The sequence below is a fragment of the Papaver somniferum genome, chromosome 6 (assembly GCF_003573695.1).
Source record: "Papaver somniferum cultivar HN1 chromosome 6, ASM357369v1, whole genome shotgun sequence".
Taxonomy (NCBI): Eukaryota; Viridiplantae; Streptophyta; class Magnoliopsida; order Ranunculales; family Papaveraceae; genus Papaver; species Papaver somniferum.
The window spans coordinates 101,843,502-101,866,861 of NC_039363.1; the positions used below are offsets into that span (position 1 = coordinate 101,843,502).

At 33.8% G+C, this 23,360-nt stretch overlaps 1 protein-coding gene across 1 annotated transcript; it reads right to left on the minus strand.

The window, feature by feature from the left end:
- Positions 1-232: 232 nt before the first annotated feature.
- Positions 233-850, minus strand: LOC113291212 (keratin-associated protein 6-2-like). Its single transcript, XM_026540771.1, has one exon. It carries the CDS (start codon positions 848-850, stop codon positions 233-235), a length of 618 nt encoding a protein of 205 aa, XP_026396556.1.
- Positions 851-23,360: the final 22,510 nt, after the last annotated feature.

Here is a 23,360-nt window from a genome sequence, read left to right on the forward strand (position 1 = left end):
CGGACAAAACCAGAACCGAAACCAAAGAGAATGGTTCCTAATCATCCGGCACATTATGGTTTACCGCAACAGATTTTGCATTACTTGTAAAAGAGACAGAAAACTAAAGCTAGAACTGAAACATTTCTGAGAAAAAAACATAATTTAAAAAGCTAAACTACAGACTAGTTGGTGAAGACTGAACTTATTGTCTCTACTATCTGAACTTGAAGGTATCGTAGGTGATGGCCGATTAACCACGAGTAGTTTTCCTGAGAGGAATTGGATCACCTCCATCACCGTCTCCAAGTCCATTACCGCCACCCAAACCATAACTTGAGCCACCATCAGCTACGCCAGGACCAAAATTTGAGTCGCCACCGCCTACACCCCCTACAGAACCATAGCTAGAGCCACTCCCACCGCCATTACCAAAGCCAGATCCTGAACCTGACCCGAAGCCGCCGCCACTGCCCGTACCAGTTCCATAACCTGAGCTGCCGCTGCCGTGGCCGTAGCCAAATCCCGATCCAGAGCCTTCAGTGCTTCCACTACCTTGTCCTGAGCCTGAGCCAAAACCACTACCACTGCCACCTGCATAACCATGTCCCGTACTACTACCAGAGCCACAACCAGCCCCGGTGGTTGCACCTCCGTATCCTAATGCTGGACTCCCAATATGATTGCAAGGTCGTGCGTACGTAGTCTCGTGAACCCAGTTATCTGCAATATTATGACCATGATCATGATGGTGGTGACCCATCAATGCATTTTCTCTAGCTGCTTCCACAATCACACAACAAGTAATAAACACCCAAAAGCTTAAAAAAGTAAGACACTTAAGTCTTATAACCATATTCCACTCTGCCATTGAAACTCTCCCAAGTACAAGAATTCAGCTTCACTGACTACTCTCTAGCAGACACTATCCCTTACAAGAACCAAAAGAAATTTTGAAAAAACTTGAGAAACTTTTTCTTTCTACTCTTTCTTCTTATAACTAAGGTTCTATATCATTTTCGCTTTCAGGTGAAGGGCACGTCTTGTGTGGGTTTCTTTCTGGTGGCAAATGCAATTGCCATGGCCAGAGGTGCCAAATTTGTGTTCCACTTGAAACTTTAGGTCATAAAAAAATAACATGGGGTTTCTGGTGACAAATGCAATTGCCTCGGATATTATCAGACCTCCTAGTCTGTGATATCTCCATAAAATATATGGATTTCAATTGTGACTACATGCACTTAGTGGCTTGAAATGGGATTAAAAAATACTAGTCACTCATCTGCATATCCAATGGCCATAATCCAGGAAAATACTAGTCAATTTTGACATTCTAGCAGCATATGCTTAACTAGTAAATATGTACTGTCTACGGAACATGTGTGCATGCGGCATGCCATTGATAACATACTGTCTGAAGAAATAATGAACTCACCGGGCAGAATATATCCAAACATCTTAACAATAATAATACATGAATTTCTAACATAATTTGGGGAGAATAGTGTCAAACATGGGAATGCATGCATGCATGCCTGTTGTAGCCTTGTAGGTTCTCAGTGTTATTACACCTTCATGAAAAAGATCTTTACATATATATGGCGCATGCAGGGTTCAAAGCTGTAATTGCGCAGTGGTAATGATGTTTATGGGTTGACATGAATGAACGCTGGACATGCACATCGGATCTATTATTTTCTTACTTTATTTTCTTGGTGAACAAATATAGGAAAGTTGAAATATAGCTCATGATCGAGTAATTAACCAAAATAATCAAAAAGGAAACATTTTGAATTTACCATTTGGCTTGAATCTGTTTATGGAATCAATGATTTTAATCGGAATCTATCCCTGTAATTGTCTTCTCACACTAATTCTTTGATAAATACCAATTATTTAGGAAATATCTTGTCTTAAAAATGTATAAAAGTTATAAAAGGAAAAATACATCTAAAATACGTACATACCCCTGCTGGTCACTTAAATGTTCGGGTATTCTTGTCAATGTTGTTTTTAAAGCCAACGTTTTAATATGGCAAGTTTTTATTCTTCTGTTTTTGTCTAAGCAAAGTTTCATTCGTATGGAGAAAAGAGTTTATTAGGTTTAGAAGATTTATGCTAACAATGGAGAAAAAAGATGAGCACAAGTTCCCGGAAGGATTACGTGTTTTAGTAGTTGATGACAGCCCTTCTTGCTTGAAATTTATTGAGGGTTTGCTCAAAAGTTGTCGCTATGAAGGTATTTTTCTTTTAACTCGGCAGATTTTGTTCCATTTTTGAGTTTTTTTATATACGGAGTATGATTTAGGAATTAGACATAATGGTTTGATTTTGGATTATTTATTGTTTCCATCAGAAATTTTGTAATGTCATTTCGACTATAGAATACCAACTGTTTGCTCATCTTTTCAACATTTTAGTGGAAAGTTGATTAAGCATTGCATGTCATAATTTATCAAATAAAGAATATAATCTTATCAAAAGAATTTGATTAGCATTTGATACTTACTTGTGCAATGGTTTTACAGTAACAAAGGAAACTTCAGCAGAATCCGCTCTTAATTTATTAAAAGAGAACAAGAACAACTTCGACATCGTTATAACAGATGTGCAATTAGAAATGGGAAAACACGATGGTTTTAAACTTTTGGAAATTATAGGTCTTCAAATGGACATTCCAGTAATCAGTAAGTAAACGAAATAAAAAATTTGTTTGCATTTTAATTATGAATTACTTTGTATTTCCTTGTAATGTATATATTTAATTGCAGTGATGTCTTCGAGTAACGATTATGAGACGGTAATGAAAGGTGTAAAACATGGTGCTTGTGATTATATAGTGAAACCAATATCATTGAAAGAGATTCAGAATATATATCAACACGTGCTTAGAAAGAACGAATCCAGCGTAATTGATCTGAAATCTGAGAAACAAGAAATTGATGGAAACTCTAAAAAGAGAAACAATAACCAAATGAAGAACGATGAGGATGACACTAATAGCCATTCTTCTGATGAACAATTTTCTACTCATAAGAGAGCAAGGATTGCTTGGGATCTTGAGCTACATGGGAAGTTTCTTGCTGCATTTGAGAAGTTAGGACCCGATAGTAAGTATCGTGGGAGTCATAGCTTCTACATTATCCTAGTTATTTCACAGCTCAAAAAACATTTTTTTTTATTCATTGTCCCTTTATTAATTTTTTTTGTTTGAACAGAAGCCGTTCCATCAAAGATACTCTCGGAAATGGACGTCCCAGAACTTACTCGCGAGAAGATTGCTAGTCATCTTCAGGTAATTAACTATACTGCGATATGCATTTCGTAACTTTGAAAGTTAATTCTTGGGTTTTTCTACTTGTTAGTTCTCTTCTTACTCTTTGTTTTTTTTTTTCATTCATAGAAGTACAGGAATTACTTGAAGAAGAATAGAGAGCAAAAATACAGTAATAACATTAGAGACAATGGAATAAATGGACATCTAGGAAATTCAATTTTTGATGTAAGCTACTTCGGCAATCGTGAATCTGGTATTCATGGAAATTCAGGATTGAGTCTTCTAAGCCATCATAGTATGAATCCTAATCCGATGAACCGCTCTTTTGTAAGTCCACAAACACAGCTTCATTCTTTAAATCAACATGCTTTACCTCAACATCAATTTTCCTATGGTCGTGGTGCGGCAAATCAAAACTATCAGAGATCACAAGTTCGTGACCCTTTAATGACAAGAAGTTTACATAATCACACATATATGAATGGTTTAAAAGCTCAAACTTTTTCTTCGGGTCCTTATGCGGAGAATACATACTCTAAGATTCCAGAACATAATACCAATATAGATTCTAGAGTAAGTAGTTTTCCTTTACTTGGAGGCACACCATGGTTACCTAACAACAACTTATTTGATGTCCCTGGTTATCTTATGCCTGATGGTGCAAGCCTAAGTAATCTCACTACAACTTTCCACAACGATTCTATGGTTAACATGGTTCATACTTCTCTCTCAGGTAAGTCTTTTAATAATATTAATAAATTACAAAGTTCTTGTTCATTGTTGCGATACTAATATGTGCATGATATTGTATTTATATTGAAATAATAAAATAACTTATAATATCAACTGCAATTATCTATAGCGAAAGATGAGATGAAAAACATCATTCCTTTGAGCGTACCGAGCTCCAATACAGAAGAGTGTCCAAGAATTGACCAGATATCTTCGCTGGAGGAATTATTGGAAACAGATGCCTTTTGTAATTTTAGCAGTTCTAGTTCTATGGATGAGGATCTCAGTGCTGTATTCAAAAGAGTAAGACATCTCTTTGCTCAGGTGTTTTTTGCCTTATTATATTAAGTTTTGATAATATTTTTGTGTTTAAATAGGTTGTATGTATCCTTGGAACCGATAAATAATAATATTTTCATATCATTGACATTCTTAATTTTTAAATAATCGTTTTTTAATAAAATCTATTTTGGGTTTGCAGTTTCAGTAGCAATAACGTGGTGTGGATTTTCAAACCCACAAAAAATGGTACATATGAAAAGCCTTATAATAAAGATGCATGGTTAACAATTTGTGCAAGTTTACAAGACGATCGTACAATCGGATGTCACTTGGTGCGTTGAGATTTCCAAGAAATAAAAAAGATTACAGATTAGTGTTGCAGATTAATATTCATCTTTCTTGGTAGACGTAATACAAAAGTAACTATTGTATCTACATTTTATGATTGTCTTGTTATGAGAGTCTAAAACTTGTTTATGATTTTAGTGTTCTTTGTTTATAAGTTAGAAATTACATTAGAAATTAATTTTGAACTGAAATGATTGTTTTAAATTGGTAACGTTTTTTGCTCTCCGTCTTCTTGTAGCTCTAACAAGACCCAGACAGTATAGAAACTACACACCTTCATGATTACCTTCACTAGAAAATAATATGCTACCTTGAACTAAGCTTTTTCTCCCTTTTTTATTCAAGAAACTGAGTTTCTACTCCGTGTGAAGAATCTTCTAGTGTACTTCGTATTTTTAATTTCAGACTCGCCATTGTTATTAGCTCAGAAACTATAAAGGGCTAATGCTGCTGCATTTTCCCAATTCTATATATGTAAAATGTAATATGTATCTACAAGTGACATGTTCTTTCCTTTTTACATATAATCATATGTGAAACGAAATAAGGTTATAAGGCATTTTTTATTATAGGAAAAAGATTTGTATTAAGGTTATAAGGTTACTAGACATTCAAAAGGTAATTGTTATGAAGTTCTTAAATTTTATTTTTGCTTCATGTAAATGGAGAAGTACTTTCCAACTTGTCGTGCATGTGCATAAATTGGTCATCAAATTTTACTACCATCATACCGTATTTGATTGGGCTTGTCGGAGAAAGAACATAATATAAAATCAAAAAAAGCATGCAGAGAACACAAAGATATTTGTTTGCTAAGCACATTGGGAGGACTTTCAAACCACACTTGGCATATTAATTTAGCAAACTTTTAATCTAGCAAGCTTGTCAGTTGCTCCAATATAACATCTATTTTGAAAACAAGTTCAACAATCACCTAGACTTTCAACATTATAAGAGTATCTTCTTATCTTCCTTACGAACATTTCATTTAACAATACATATTTCATCGTTGACTTTCTTAATTAAGTTTAATTAAGTGTAGATCAATACCTATTTTCCTATGTTACTGGTTATGGACCTGAAATTAGGTTCGAATACAACTTAATAATCAATTTGGAAATATGACACATAACTTCTTCCTTCATAGTTGCATTCCATCTGAGGTTTCTAGTTAATAAAGTCTTCCTTTATATTTAAAAATAAAATAAAATGAAAATGAGTGCTTACGGCACAATTAACTTTTTTTGAACAAATTTTTTAGATCCTACTAACCACCTTAAGTTTGTAATTTTCCTATACCTAAATCCTATCAACTTAACAACAAACAAATAAAAAAATTGTGTTCTTTCTTTTCTCCAATAAACAAAGCTCGGATTCCCATTAAGTTCAAGAGAATTAGACCAAAATAAGAATCCACTCTAACTATGCATATGTTGCACACTTACGGCGATCTTTTAGCATGTCTCTTAGCATATGGTATCTTTTTGAACGCAAGACAACCTCCTTCAAACTAGAAGTGATCCACAGAATCTTCCCCTGTTTTTCATCCCACATAAGCTATTTTGTCTCTTCCAGATATCATGAAATCGACTTGAGCCTTCTAGATCTGAAATCTGAAAAACAAGAGATTGACTGAAACTCTAAGAAAATAAACAATAACCAAATAAAGAACAATGAGGATGACACTAGTAGTCATTCTTTTAATATAAAAGCCAAGAAAGCATGCAGAGAACACAAAGATGTTTTCTAAGCACATTGGGAGGACTTTCAACCCACACTTAGCTTCTTAACTTAGCAACCTTTGAATTTAGCAAGTTTGTCAGCTCCTCCAATATAACATCTATTTTGAAAACAAGTTCTACAATCACCTAGACTTTCGACGTTATAACGATGTCAAAGTTGTTCTTGTTGTCTTTTAATAAATTAAGAGCGGATTCTGCTGAACTTAGATATATGTTAATCTTTAATATTTTTTTACGGATATTTGTGTATAACGGCAGGCGCGTCCTACTTATCTTGATTGGAGTGAGCGGGTGAACCATGTTCGAAAAGTGCTGGATCAAGGGAATTATGGCACGTGTTGGGCGTTGTCAGCTACTTCACAGTCGAGTACCGTCACCTTATCGTATATGGTGAATATGTCCCATTGTCTGCCCAACATATCATCGATCACACACCAGAAGGTACTAGGCACCCTATGAGGGAACTGGAGTATGTCTTAGATAACGGACTGGTTGTTGTAGCTGACTATGAGTACGTGGGATACAAGAGTGTTGGGAAATCCTTTAAACCGGTTGCGCACATTAACGGTATCAGTGGGTGGGAAGGTCTGGGAGATAAAGAATGGATATCAGTAAACCCTAGAGTCACTCGCCATCCTGTCGATTTGATTGAGGAACTACAATCTGGACCTGTGGTGGTTAATGTTAATGCAGCTTGTTTGCATAAGTATAACAGAATTGATGATATCCTTGAATGTGACTCTCTGCAGTATCCTGATCACGCTGTCTTGTGTCTTGGTTATAATTTCACTAACCTTTGGCGGCCAAGTTGGAAACTACAAAATTCTTGGAGAGCGAGTTGGGGATTAAATGGTTATGTACATTATGGAGACGGGTATAGGGGATGTCGACCAAGGTGTTTTGGAGACTAGTACTTATACGCGTTTGGTGACATGTGTATGAGACCAACATAAATCATGAATGGTCTAAGATAAAAGCAGTAGAAGTAATGAATTTTGTAGTTAGTCATTGGGATGTCTTGTGCCTTATTCTAATTTGTAGTGCGACTATCTCAATTTGTTTGAATGGTAGCCATGAGTTGTTAAGTTTGGTAAGTAGTGATGTCTGTTAAAACTACTTGGGAGGAAGTGCAGATACCTTAGCTTTGCTAGTCTATTATAATTTTGGGTTATGACGAACTGACAATCAAATATCTCATGGATTCATAACCTGTGTTCTATGTAGTTAATGTTTTTGTCATGGATGTAGCTTGTGGAACTTTAATTAGGTAAGATAATCAAATATCTCATGGATTTAGCTTCATTCATTACCTGTGTTTTATGTAGCTTGTGAGTTAATTATTTAATATTTTTGTTGTGTCAAAGTTCTGGAACTTCAGCTAGGCAAGATATCGTTGCAACGAGCTCTCAAGCATCTTTGCATTGCGTATGTTTAGTATGTCGATCGAATCTGCATTGAAGTCTTTGTGATTCATTCAAATATGGGATGAGAGGATATTGTTTGCACCAAGGGGTGTTTGTCTCCTTCTTCCATTTACCTCGTATAATTAAGCTTACAATTCTTGAATGAACGTAGGTGGTAGACTTTGTGCGGAACGTAGCGGTAGACTAAAGTCCTTTGGTTTAGCCATTTTGCAAAAAATGAACCTGTTTCTTTTGGTGCATATCATATGCCACTGTTTAAGTGTACTTGGGATGAAATGGGAGGTCTTAAATTATGCTTTAGAATTGGCCTGGACTGTAAACTATTACACAAGTAAGTGTCGAATGCAAATCCATATCCAAAATGCAAACCTTCTTTATTCTATATTTGATAAAATTATGACATGCAATACTTAATCAACATTCTATTATATATATATACACTGAAAAAATGAGCAAAATAGATTGTTCTTCTATATTAGAAATGACACTAACAAAAGTTTTGGAAAAAAGATCAAATCACTATGTTTAATTCCTAAATCATGCATAAAAAAAACTCAAAAATGGAACAAAATCTGCTAGGTTAAAAGAGAAATACCTTGATAATGACAACTTTTAAGCAAACCCTCAATAAATTTCAAGCAAGAAGGGCTATCATCGACTACCAAAACACGTAATCTTTACGGGAACTTGTGCTCATTTTTTTTCTCTATTCTTAAATGAGTATCCTAAACCTAATCAACTCTTATTTCCATACGAATGAAACTTTGCTTAGAGAAACATAGAGGAACGAAAACCTTCCATATTAAAACGTTGGATTTGAAAACAACATGGACAAGATCACCCATAACATTTAAGTGAACAACAAGGATATATATATAATTTTAAATGTATTTTCTTTTTATATCTTTTATACATTTTTAAGAAAAAGATATTTCCTAAATAACTAAAAGTGAGAAATAAGTAAAGAGTGAATAGAGATAGAGAAGGGAGGGGAAGAGAAAGGAATGAGATTCTGTGAGTATGTACTCTCCGTATAAGGACCCGAAGAGAAAGTTTGAGCTTTTAAACCATTCATATATGGATGAATATGTAAACTACTCGTCATTAAGGGGTCACGAACTTGTGATCTCTGATAGCTTTGATTTTCCGCAGCATGATCATAGGAAAATTGATGTTGAGGTAAAGCATGTTGATTTAAAGAATGAAACTGTGTTTGTGGATCGACTTACAAAAGAGCGGTTCATCGGATTATGATTCATACTATGATGGCTTAGAAAAATCAATCCTCAATTTCTAAGAATATCATATTCACGATTGCCGAAGTATCTTACATCAAAAGTCGAATAACGATGTCATCAAATTTTGTTACCATCATACTCGTATTTGATTGGGATTTTCGGAGAGATCATAATATAAAAGCCAAAAACACATGCAGAGAACACAAAGATATTTGCTAAGAACATTGGGAGGACTTTCAAACCACAGTTAGCTTCTTAATTTAGCAAGCTTTTCAGCTGCTCCAATATAACATCTATTTTATAAACAAGTTCCACAATCATCTAGACTTTCAACGTTACAAGTGTATCTTCTTATCTTCCCGTTTAATTTTTACGAACATTTCATTTAACAACACATATTTTGTCATTGACTTGATTAATTGAGTGTATACCAATACCCATTTTCCTATGTTACTGGTTATGGACCTGAAATTAGGTTCAAATACAACTTAATGATCAATTTGGAAATGGGACACATAAATTCTTCCTCCATTGTTGCATTCCATATGAGGTTTCTAGTTAATAAAAGTCTTCCTTTATCAAAAAAAATAATAATTTAGAAATGAGTGTTTCCTACACAATGAACTTTTTTTGAATAAATTTTGTTAAATCCTACTAACCGGCTTAAGTTCATAATTCGTTTATACCTAAATCCTATTAACTTAACTACAAACAAATAAAAAGTTTGTGTTCTTTTTTTTTCTCCGATAAACAAAGCTCAGATTCCACATTAAGTTCAAGAGAATTAGATCAAAATAAGAATTCACTCTAACTATGCATATCTTGCACACTTACGACGATCTTTTAGCATGTCTCTTAGCATATGGAATATTTTTGAATGTAAGACACCCTCTTTCAACCCAGAAGCGATCCATAGAATCTTCCCCAGTTTTTCATCCCACATAAGCTAGTCTGTCTCTTCTAGATATCATGAAACTTGCTTGAGTCTTCTAGATCTGAAATCTGAAAAACAAGAAATTGACCGAAGCTCTAAGAAAAGAAACAATAACCAAATGAAGAACAATGAGGATGACACTAGTAGCCATTCTTCTGATGAACAATTTTCTACTCATAAGAGAGTATTGCTTGGGATCTTGAGCTACACGGGAAGTTTCTTGCCGCGTTTGAGAAACTATGACCCGATAATAAGTATTGTGGGAGTTATAGCTTGTCAACTCAAAAATCATAATTTTGTATTCATTTTCCTTTCGTTACTTTTTTTAGTTTGAACAAAATCCCTTCTATTGAGGATACCCTCAGAAATGGGCGTCCCAGGACTTACTCGTGAGAAGATTGCTAAAAATCTTCGGGTGATTAACTATGCTGCAACGTGAACTTGGTAATTTTGAAAGTTAATTATTGGGTTGTTCTACTTGTTAGTTTTCTTCTTACACTATGTTCTTTTTCATTCATAGAAGTGTAGGAATTACTTGAAGAAAACTAGACGGCAAAAATATAGTAACAACATTATAGACAATGAAATAAACGGACATCTACGAAATTCGGCTTTTGATGTAACCTACTTCGGCAATCATGAATCTGGTGTTCATGGAAACTAAGGATTGAGTCTTCTAAGACATCATCGTATGAATCGTAATGCGATGAACCGCTCTTTTGTAAGTCCACAAACACGGTTTCATTTTTTAAATCAATATGCTTTACCTCAACATCAAATTTTCTGTGGTCGTGGTGTGGAAAATAAAAACTATTATATATCACTAGTTTGTGACCCCTTAATGGCGAGAAGCTTAAATAATCAGGCATATATGGATGGTTTAAAAATCAAACTTTATCCTCGGATCCTTATAGGGAGAATACTTATTCTAAGATTCCAGAACATAATACCAATATAGATTCTAGAGTAGGTAGTTTTCCTTTACTTGGAGGCACACCAGGGTTACCTAAAAACATCTTATTTTATGTCCCTGATTATCTTATGCCTGATGGTGCAAGCTTAAGTAATCTCACTACAATTTTCCACAATGATTCTATGGTCTTTCAATAATAATAATAAATTACAAAGTTCTCGTTCATTATTGTGGTACTAATATATGCATGATATTGTATTTTATATTGAAATAATAAAATAACTTATAATTTTAATTGCAATTATTTACTGCGAAGATAAGATGAAAAACATCATTCCTTTGAGTGTACAAAGCTCCTATGCCGAAGAGTGTCCAAGAATTGACCAGATATCTTCGTTGGAGGTATTGGAAACATATGCCTTTTGTAATTTTAGCAGTTCTAGTTATGAGGATGAGGATCTCAGTGATGTATTCAAAAGGGTAAGGCATCTCTTTTCTCAGGTGTTTTTCGCCTTATTGTATTGGGTTTTGATAGTATTTTTGTGTTTAAATGGGTTCTATGTATCCCTTTGAACCGATAGATAATAATATTTTGATATCATTGACATTCTTAATTTTTAAATAATTGTTTTTTAAAAAAAATCTATTTTGGATTTGCAGTTTCAGTAGCAATAACGTGGTATGGATTTTTAAACCCACAACAAATGGTACATATGAAAAGCCTTATAAAGTTGTGTGGATTAACAATTTGTGCAAGTTTACAAGGCGATTGTACAATCGGATATCACTTGGTGCGTTGAGATTTCCAAGAGAGAAAAAGATTACAGATTAGTGTTGCAAATTAATATTCATCTTTCTTGGTAGAGGTAATACAAAAGTAACTATTGTATCTAGATTTTATGATTGTCTTGTTATGAGCGTCAAAAATCTGTTTTATGATTCTAGTGTTCTTTATAGTTAGAAATTACATTAGAAATTAATTTATTTTGTATTCAAATGATTGTTTTAAATTGGTAATGTTTTTTGCTCTCCGTCTTCTTGTACCTCTAACGAGACCCAAACAATAAATAAATTACACACCTTCATGATTACCTTCACTAGAAAATATTATTTTAACTTGAACTAAGCTCTTTCTTCCTTTGTTTTATGCAAGAAACTGAGTTTCTACTCCGTGTGAAAAATCTACCAGTGTACTTCGTATTTTTAATATCAGACTCACCATTGTTATTATCTCAGAAACTATAAAAGGCTAATGTTGCTGCATTTGCCCAAATTCTATATATGTAAACTGTAATATTTATATACAAGTGACGCGTTCTTTCCTTTTTACATATCATATGTGAAATGAAATAAGGTTATAAGACATTTTTTATTATTGGAAAAATATTTTTATCAAGGTTATGAGGTTACAACACATTTAGAAGGTAATTGTTATGGAGTTCTTAAATTTTCTTTTGCTTCATGTAAATGGAGAAGTACTTGCAAACTTGTCATGCCTGTGTAGAAAAAGGTCATCAAATTTTACTACCATCATACCCGTATTTGATTGGACTTGCCTGTGAAAGTTCATAATATAAAAGTCAAGAAAGCACTCAGAGAACACAAAGATGTTTGCTAAGCACACTGGGAGGACTTTCAACCCACACTTAGCTTCTTAACTTAGCAACCTTTGAATTTATCAAGCTTGTCAGCTCCTCCAATATAACATCTAGCTAGCCTTTCGACGTTATAATAGTTATCTTCACGTCTAATTTTTATGAATATTTCATTTAACAACACCTATTTCGTCATTGACTTGATTAATCGAGTGTAGACCAATACCTGTTTTTTGCTCCATTATGTTACTGGTTATGGACCTGAAATTAGGTGCAAATATAACTTAATGATCTATTTGTTAATGCAGCACATAACTTCTTCCTACATTGTTGCACTCCGTCAGAGGTTTCTAGTTAATGAAATTCTTCCTTCATCAAAAAAAAAATCAATTTGAAAATGAGTGTTTACGGCCGACTTAAGTTCATAATTCTTCTATACCTAAATACTATCAACTTAACAAAAAAAAATATTTCCTTTTTTTTCTCTGATAAACAAAGCTCGGATTCCACATTAAATTCAAGAGAATTAAATTAAAATAATAATCTACTCGAACTATTTGTATCTTGCACACTTACAATGATCTATGGTATCTTTGTGAATGCATGGCAACCTCTTTCAAACCAGAAGTGATCCACATAATATTCCCCTGCTTTTCATTCTATATAAGCTACTTTTTTTCTTCTAGATATCATGAAACCGGCTTGTGTCTTCTCACTTTTAGATATTTTGGTGATATGTTTGTACCCAAGATCGCATGACAGCTTCTTTGTTTGCTTTTTGCAAGCTTGTCGATGAACTTTTATAACATCTTTATCAAAAACAACTTCTACAATCACCTAGACTTTGACGTTATAACAGAATGTTCTGATCTTGCCAACTAATTTTTGTTAACATTCCATTTAATAACACACAATCTTCTACTGACTCGCTTAAATGAGCGCAGGTCAATACCCCTATTCTTAACTTAGATTAGTAGAAGTTGATTGCACCTGATAGATAAAAATATTCTCTCAAAGTATGATCTCCTAGGTGCAGCTCTAGGGACCATTGTTTCATCCTATAAAAAAGGATATGGTGTACCAAATTATTTCAAAATTGATCTTGATTTTAGATTCAATTTGTCACCCAAGTTTGAAACTTCAATAATTACATACAAGACCGTCAAACTGTCGTATATAGCCTATAGTCAACAACTGGATTCTTGTATACTTCAACTGGATCATATGTCCTTTAAAATGTGAAATTGTGAACAACTGGATTCTTGTATACTTCAACTGATTTTGATCCAAATCTTAAGATAGAGATTTGCCAATCAAATACAAGAAGATGTTAGTTGTCTGAGCTGAGTGTTTTTTTCTGTTGTGGTTTGTTTAATAAGACCACAACATGATTCTAATTCACATTTAAACCATTATAAAAAAAAGTCAACAAATATCTCAACACCATCTAATTTTTGATTCAATGTACCCTCATGTATGCTTTTTATATGTAGTTGAAAGGTGCATGGCTGTTAATGGGATGCCAAGTATCAAACCCATACAAAACAAACTCAAGAATATTTTGCTTTACATGAGTTTTGGCATCATCCCAACAAATGGATACTCCCATTAGCAATATTGAAGGAGTATATTATAACGAGCAGCTCAAGTGATCTACCAATTTTTACCTAATCTTGTAGGAAGTTGAAGTCGAGGCCACAAAGCACATTTTTAGATATTTTTTTCCGTATGGATATCTTGTTATTTCCAAGGTACGTAGACATTGACCACACGTGAAATTAGCAATTAGACATTGTACCAGTGGAAAATCCATAAAACTCAATGAATGGGGGTTAAAAACTATTTTGCAGAAGTAAAGGGACTTAGGTGAACTAAAAGACTAGGTAACTCGTGGACTAAATACTAAATATCATGAAAAATGGAGACAGCAAGGTTAATCACTTGCTAGCCGGAATAATTGGTGACGGTAAATCACTTGCTAGCTGAAATAATTGGTGACGAGTTCACCTGATCGAGCAACTTAGCCCACGGTGTTTTTCAATTTAGCCCACCTGTATTGATTTTTTGATTGTTAAGAGCTAAGAGCATCTCCAATAGAAGATGAAGGTCTTATTTTTTTTATGACACATAAAATTTTAGACTCTCATTTACATTAAATTCATCTCCAATAGTGGGTCATATTAAATAGGAAGGGTGTCAAAATAAATATGAAGGTCTTAGAAAAAATCTTATTTAGACCTTGGGAATGACCTCCACGTCATCTTTTTCACCATATATTAATATTTTACTTTTAAATAAAATTTTCTAAACCAATAGAAAAAAAAAGAATCAATTTTATAATTATCCAAATAAACAAATCCTTAAAATAAGACCCCACACTATTGGAGATAGTTCATGAACAAAAGGTGGTTATTTTTGCTACATACATATGACCTCATAAATAAGGATCTAAATAAAAACTCCACATAGGATTTTTAACACCCACTCTTGAAAGTGCTCTAAGAAACTGAAAAAGTATGATCGCACCGTTTGATACGAAGGTAGATTCTTTACCGTTAATTGCTTAGCTACTGATTCTTCTTCTATACTTTTTACTAATCCAAATTATCAAATACATAAATGGTTTTAAAGATTTTATTTTCTTAGGCTTGTTTGGTAAAATTTATGATTATCTATTTATGATAATCATAAATTTATGATCATTTTAAAAATAAATTTTTCCAAACACTTTTTTCAAATAATTGATTATCTTAAAATGATGATCTCGAAAAGGAGAAGAAAGAACAATGATCTAGGATTTTTGTAGTCATTTATTGTTTTTTTTTTTACCTTTCTCTTGATAGTTTAGAGAAAATAAGAAGAAAAAACTCAATTTGAATTTGTTAGAAAAAATAGAACGCGCGATTGGGAGATATAAAAAGCAATTGGGGGAAATAAATTACTTCCCCCAACCAATAGTGTCCGCCAAGGGGTGTTTTTGGAGGAAAAAATACTAAAATACCCTTCCCTCAAAATAAAAAACGAAAAACAAAATCATATCCCCATTTCCATCTTCACCTCTTATTAATCTCTTTTAAGGTTAGGGGCTTTGAAACCTAAATATTCCCCACTCCCTTTCAAATTCGAAATTTTCCCCACTCCCTTTCAAATTCTCTTCTCCTTCTCTGCCGGCTCCTCACTTTGAAAACATTTTTTTTTTTACATTCGGAAGAGATGCAGACCATGTCGGTAGTGATGAAGACCATGCGGGTAGTGATGAAAACCATGCCGGAAGTGATGAAGACATGCCGAAAGTGATGAAGACCATGCCGGTATCGATGAAGACAATGACGGAAGTGATGAAGACCATGCCGGAAGTGATGAAGACCATGCCGGAAAATGGTGCATGCATGCTTGGTAACTAACATTCAATGCCGTAACTAAGTGCCGGCGTGCTCGATAGAAATCTATCAATGCCGGTAGTCAAGTGAAAAAAAATCAAGTTTCCTGGATACTTTACATCATGTGCCGGCAGAGAAATTTAAGCAAAATACTATGCCGGTATCTGTACCGCCATGCTCGAGAATTAACTAACTTTGCCGGAAGACTGATTAAAACCAAAAAAAAAACGGAGTAGGTTTTGAACACAGCCGGGAGGGGCTACGCCCCCTGGATAGCGGGCTTAAATTTCGAAATGGGGGATAAGCTCGATGCCGGCATGGACGTGGTATGAATACCATGTCGGTATGGCTGCTTCCGGCATGATATTCATACCACGTCCATGCGGGCACCAAGCTTTTTCAGCTGCAAAAATGGTGGATTCAAAAAAAAAATAATCAAATGTTCAACCTTTTAACAGCAATTCTCTCTTCACAATCATCCTCCATTTTCACCAAAATAATTTCCCTCTCAAATTTTCTTTCCCTCCTTCTACTCTCACCTCACTCACCCAAACACAAATAATAACACAACTAACCATTTATCAAAAATCTTAAGATTTTACTAATTATTATTAATCACTAATCCTGATTAGTGAGGGTAGATTAGGAATTACATAAAATACTTAGATAAGGGGTGACCCTGATTTGATATTTGGATCCGTTTTTGTCCTTTTCCTATATCCCCCAATTGTTTTTTATATCCCCCAATCACGCGTTCAAAAAATAATTGATTACAATAAATTTTTCAAAACAACTTTTTCTTGTTTATGAAAATAATGGATTTTTTCAGTTATGATTAAAATAAGCAATTATTATAATGGTTACCTAACGCATATAAAATCCATTATAACCTACATAATGGATTATGGACTTATAATCAATTAAAATAATGGTTACCAAACAACCCCTTAGGGTTTGGGGTTTTGTTTGATTCTGCGGGAGGTTTTTTTCTATTATCATTTTAATTAAATTATTTTTCTTTTTTACTTTTCTTAGATTAATACTTAAATACTGAGCAAGGAAGAACTGTTGTAAAGTCTGAGCAAGTGTTCGGTAAGACGTTCATTAGCCGCAAGACCATATGCCCGCGACTGATTCCAGTTAGCTCATGGCCGATTCCCGTTAGCAAACACCTCTGAATGCATTATTCAATCAGATAAGCACATGTCCGTTGTATCTACAAAAACACTAGTCAGGGCATGCACAGACAAAGAATTGCCAATAAATATACCACATTTTACCCTATCAGTGGAGACAGTCTTAATAGCCTCTCTCAAACGTTTTCAAGAGTACTGAGTACATCTTCAATCTCTCCAGTCTCTCACTCCTTCTCCAACAAAACCATCAAAAATAACTCATCCCTGCTCAGATCTAGTCCATTTTTGGACTAGATCTGAGCAGATTTCTTCGTTATTCCTTACAATCTAGGTTAGTTAGTATATTAATTTAGTTTTTTATTATGTTTCCTTCTTATCTACATCGTTTTGGTGGTTTTATCTACTCTTTTGAGGTTTATCTTCGCTTTAATGGCGATTTTGGGTTATTGGGTTGGGATCTTAGATTAATAATGATGCTCTCCAACGACGAAATCTCCATCTTTGCTGTCTCCCGTGACGAACTCTTCATCGGAATCTTCATCATCAACTTACCCGGCGACAAAATCTTCATCGGTGGTCTTTTTGACGACGGAAGCTTCATCAATATTTACAAAAGATTTGAGCAAATCATTCCTACTTTGGGAGCATTTCTTTCTAAAGAAGAAAAACAAACTAAATGGTTGGAATTTAATTCCGAGAAAAACCATTCTTCTTCCGATTTAATCGGATCTTATTCATACTTGTATTTGTCCTACTCCGGTAATCCTTCTATTTCTCTTTCGGATTTCTCGGTATTGTACTCTTACGGTATGTTCTTGTTACTTTGTATTCTCTTATTTTCGATCTTAAACTCATTGTAACCTTGAAATCCCATTAATGAAAAGGTTCCTTGTTTAAAAAAAAAGTACATCTTCAAAGGTTTTTTGCATAACAACATGAATATTCTTACCTCTAGGCTTAAACTTTCCTGGCTAAATTGGGGCCTATCCAATTTAACTGGGGCATCCTACTAGATGACAAAAAAAGGTTATTAAGAGATGAAACTACCAATTTACCCTCTATCAAATATTAATACTACTAATTTGTCCCCATCAAATCCTAATCATAAATTAAAAATCAAAATAAAAATCATAAAACTAAAATCATAAAATCATAAAATTAAAAACTAAAATCAAAATCATAAACCTAAAATCATAAAATTAAAAACTAAAATCAAAATTAAATTTATTTCCATCTCCACTTCAACTGATTCTTCTCAACCCAATCCTCTAAACTAGGTTTTAGTAACATGCAATCGCTCAAAGATTGAAAATTTTGAAATCAAACTTTTCCGAGTTTACCAGAATCGGTTAACGTTAATGTACATGTGATCCGATTGCAAATATAAACGGTTTATGCTCATGCCCACAAAAACCGATTGTCCTGGATATGTTTTGTGGTTCAAGAAATTTGAACCATAATCGGTTAATGTTAATGTCCACATAACCCGATTGTGTACCATTTGAATTCATAACTGCTTAGCCCATAATCGGATTACATTAGCACTTATAAAAACTGATTTTTGCTGTATAATGCTAGAATCAGATTTAATATGTGTATCGAGTAAACCGATTGTTGTAAGAAAAAATGCCAATTTTTCTGTATCTTATTTTTGTTAGAATCGGATTACATGAGCACTTTGATAAACCGATTGATGTTGTGCAATGTCAATAATCGGTTTTTATGTGTGTATCGTGTAAACCGATTCTGGTTATACCCAAATTGAAAATGAGTATTAGTATGATTTTACACAATTTCAAAACGAGTATGATTTCATACTCGATCTCAAAATGAGTATGAATTTATACGTGAACTTATGAAATCATACTCATTTTCGGATCGAGTATGATTTAAATTATGTTTGATTTTTTTTCTTTCCAATAATCGTTTTTTGTGTAGATGTGTAAAAACCGATTCTGGTTTTTTTTGTGAATTGAAAAAATCAACTCAGAATCGGTTTATGAGAGAAGGAAATATACCGATTCTGATTTGATTTTTTTCAAAAAATTTAAAAAATAAAATAAAAGAAAATTCATGTTTTAATGATGAATCAAGATTAATTGATTTCTAGTTTAATTTCACTAAACATCAATTAATTACCCGATAAACACTAATTAATCAGGGACAAATTTGCCATTATATAAAGTAGTTGGATTATTTAATGACCTTTTTTGTCATTTAGTAGCAGGCCTCGATTAAATTGGATAGGCCTCTATTTAACCAGGTAAACTTTATCTATCTTCGTTGTTCATCTATGTTATCCTCGTGTAAGTGACTAGCTGCCCACTAACGGGAATCTGCAAGAATATCTCTCTCTTCTGCATAATTAATCCCCGTTTCCATTAGTATTTTTTTAGCAACATAGATTGTTGTACTGATGAAGTATAACGAAGAAAAAGAGCATAATTAATCCCCGTTTCCATATTTAATCTCCGTTTCCATTAGTATTCCTATTCTCATTTTAATTTCATATGGTCCGTCCTGTAACATTATTTATACACCATGTCCAGTTCTTGCTTTTAGGTATGATAGTGTGCATTTGTCTCACTTTGCAAAACAGTAACGAGCAACAAAATCCAATAAAACTGATCCCAAAGCATGTGCATGAGGTCAAATCTTTGGGAATGATATACCTGTAAGAATATTTGTACACATATAAATATCCTTTTGATCCATGCAATAACTTGGTGAATTATGAATTATGCTAAATATGTTGGTTACAAGTTTTGGGTCCTTTCACATTCCCTTTTTCTTGATGGACAGACGAGATTGAATGTTAATTCTAATCCTATGAACCTTGGTCCTAAGGAACTCAATAACCATCAATATTGAGTGCAAGAATTTTATTTATTCATTTACACAAAAAGGGTCAAGAAGGAGAAACCAAAAGTTCTACAAACTATTCTGCTCTAGGGGTATTCTTGGAGGACATCTTGGATTCAATCAATGGCATCCTCAGGTACCCTTTTGTTTTAACACAACTATGCTTATGATGTGATTATCATGTTTGTTCAAAGATCCTTTGGATATAAAATAAATTTTATATTTGGCATCTAGAGCCTGGTTTAGAACTCCATGATTGTCCATGATGTTGTATGCTAATTTTGTGTTGATAAAGAATCAATCAGTATGTCTATTTGATTTGCAATAAATTTTATTCATGCTTCTGCCTCATATGTGAATAAAACATACATAAGTTTCATGAACATGTCTTGATCAATTTTTTCGTTATTATTCCCTTTTTTTATACGTTTCATGTTCTCACATGAAACTATATGTTTGGTTGTCGTGATTCTCTGCTTGGTTTAGATTGATTATGACTTGTAGTGTTTGGTTATATTTTAAAAAGAATATTGGGTTAACTCAAATCAAATCCAAGACGATATGTAAGAAAAATATGCATGATTGATCCATCTTGATAGTATGATTTTGTGCGAAATTTGGCTTGATATGATGTGATTAATACATGATTAAATGTCTGTTTTTGTATGATTAATGGGTAACTACTCAAAACGTGATGCTTGTAACGTATACGGCTAGGTCAAACTACATTTGCGATGAACTAATGTCAATTTTCCTGATTCTGTAATGTATGAGCTCACTACGATGTTTGTTAGATATTTTGGGCTTGGCCCAAATAGGTTTTGCGTACACGTTTTGGAAGGTCGGACATAAAATGTGACATAAAGTGAAAACGTCATTAACTGTTTTGAGTGCATGTTTGACTTCCATGATTGACTTTGACTGACTTTTTGACTTCCGTCATTGACTGTTGACTTTGACTAACTGTATGACTTCTGTTGTTGACTTTGACTGTTTGACTTCCACATGACTGACTTTGACTGTTAACTTTCCACGTTGATACTAAATTGTATGTTCTTTGGCTATCACCACAGTGATACTAAAGTATTATGTTATCTTAACATGTCATTTAAGTCTAATCATTTTGTGCAATCACATGAGAATAACTATCACCCATAGGAGATGTTTGTTCAAGTGTTTGTACATATAAATATTTAGTCATACATATTAGAATGAAAAGTTACTCACAGGTTACTCTAATTCACATGTTTGAACTAATATTATGATTATATATATAACTATGAAAGGCATAATATCCACGGATGTTTGTCTTTGCTTGCTTATATATATGTGAATGGTTTTATGACTTTATGACATGATTGTTGTTTTGTTTAAGATTTTACCCACAGGAGTTTCTTAATTTTTTATGTGTGAGAGTTCGACTTTGTGTATCTTTGTCATGTTTTACAACTTCTAGTTCTAAGTCTTTGCATTCGTATACTTCGTCAATCCCACTCTTCGATGGCACCAACTTTTCATAATGGAAAGATAATGTTGAGTTCACTTTGTGTGTGCAGGATATTGACCTTGTTCTCCCAATTGAAAATCCAATTATAGATGATAAGAGTTCCATTGAAGATAAGGGTCTCTTGAAAAAGTGGGAGAGAAGTGATAGGATGAGCATACAGTTGATGCGAATGCACATTGATGCAAACATTAAAGGATCGCTTCCCAAACCTAAAAATGCTAAGGACTTTATGGAAATCGTAAAGGAACGCTTTAAGACAGCGGATAAGCTGGGAAGTTGATGGGTGATCTGACCACCGTGAAGTATACCGGTGTAAGATCAATGCACCAGCACGTGATAGAAATGCGTAGCATTGCTGCTAAGCTCACTCAGATGAAATTAATTGTGTATGAGAACTTTCTTGTCCAATGCATTCTCAACTCGCTGCCACCTCAGTATGCCGCTTTTCAAGTGCATTACAACATTATTAAAGAAAAGTGGACTGCAAATTAACTGGAAACATGTTGGTTCAAGAGGAAGATAGGCTAAACCAGCAAGGGCTTAATCAAGAACATTTTGTCAATCGAAGAGTGAACAATAAGTGCAAGCCTGCAAAGGGCAATAAGGGAGCACCACAGAATAATTCTGGTCAACCTGAAAAGAAGAAGGCAAAACAAGATGATAATAAGTGTCTTTTCTGTAAGAAACCTGGTCATATTTAGAAAGATTGTATTAAGCGTCAAAAATGGTTCGAAAATAAAGGTAATCCTTTGGGATTCGTAAGCTATTTTGAAACAAATTTGATTGTTAAAGAATCTTCTTTATCATGGTGGTTTGATTCTGGTGCTAATGTTCATGTTTCTAATTCGATGTAGGGACACCTTTCAACCCAAACCACAAACCAGAATGAAAACTTCCTTTTTATGGGCAATGGCAATAAAGACCCAGTTAATGTTATAGGCACCTATCGTCTGATTCTATATCATGGATACTTTCTTGATTTGGAAAACACTCTTTATGTTCCAACTATTTCCCGTAATTTAATTTCAGTTTCTCAACTAGATAGACAAGGTTTTCAATTTCAAATTTCCAATGGATGCTTTAGTTTGTTTAAAGATTATAAAGTTATTGGTTCTGGTTATCTTTATGATGGTCTTTACAAGTTACATTTGTCATCATCAATACCTGGAACCTATTTAACCATGCATCATAATGATAGAACTGAACATGCTGAGGGTAATTCCTCATTCTTGTGGCATAAGAAGCTGGGACATATATCTCGTGAGAAGCTTCAAAGATTGGTAAAAGATGGGATTCTACAGAACCTTTATTTTACTGATTATAAGAGTTGTGTGGATTATATTAAAGGCAATATGACAAAACATACAAAGAAATGTGCCACAAGAAGTTCCGAACTCCTTGAAATAATACATACAAATATTTGTAGACCCTTCGACGTTCCAACTTTTGGAGGAGAAAAAATATTTTATCACCTTTATTGATGATTTTTCACGTTACTGTTATCTTTACTTATTGCATGATAAGTCTCAAGCTGTGAATGTTGTAGAGCAATTCATTACCAAAGTTGAGAGGCAATTAGAAAACAAGGTGAAAATCATTAGGTATGATAGGGGTGGAGAGTATTATGGAAGGTATGACGGAACATGACAACATCCTGGACCTTTTGCTTTACTTCTTCAAAAGCTTGAAATTATTGCTCAATACGCAACGCCAGGTTCACCTTGGCAGAATGGTGTAGCAGAAAGGCGAAATCGTATTATAATGGAAATGGTTAGAAGCATGATTAGTCATGCAAGTTTACCCTTAAGTTTGTGGATGTATGCTCTTCATTATGTTGTGTACATTTTAAATAGAGTTCCAACCAAATAAGTTCCAAAGACTCCTTCTGAACTGTGGAAGGGATGGAAACCTAGTTTAAAACACCTTGAAGTTTGGGGTTGTTCAGCAGAAGCGAAAGTTTATAATCCCAAAGAAAAGAAATTGGATATGAAAACTGTTAGCGGTTACTTTA

Bases quoted from the DNA above. Each gene is read 5' to 3' on its own strand.
- LOC113291212 (XM_026540771.1), bottom strand. From the start codon at position 850: ATGGCAGAGTGGAATATGGTTATAAGACTTAAGTGTCTTACTTTTTTA.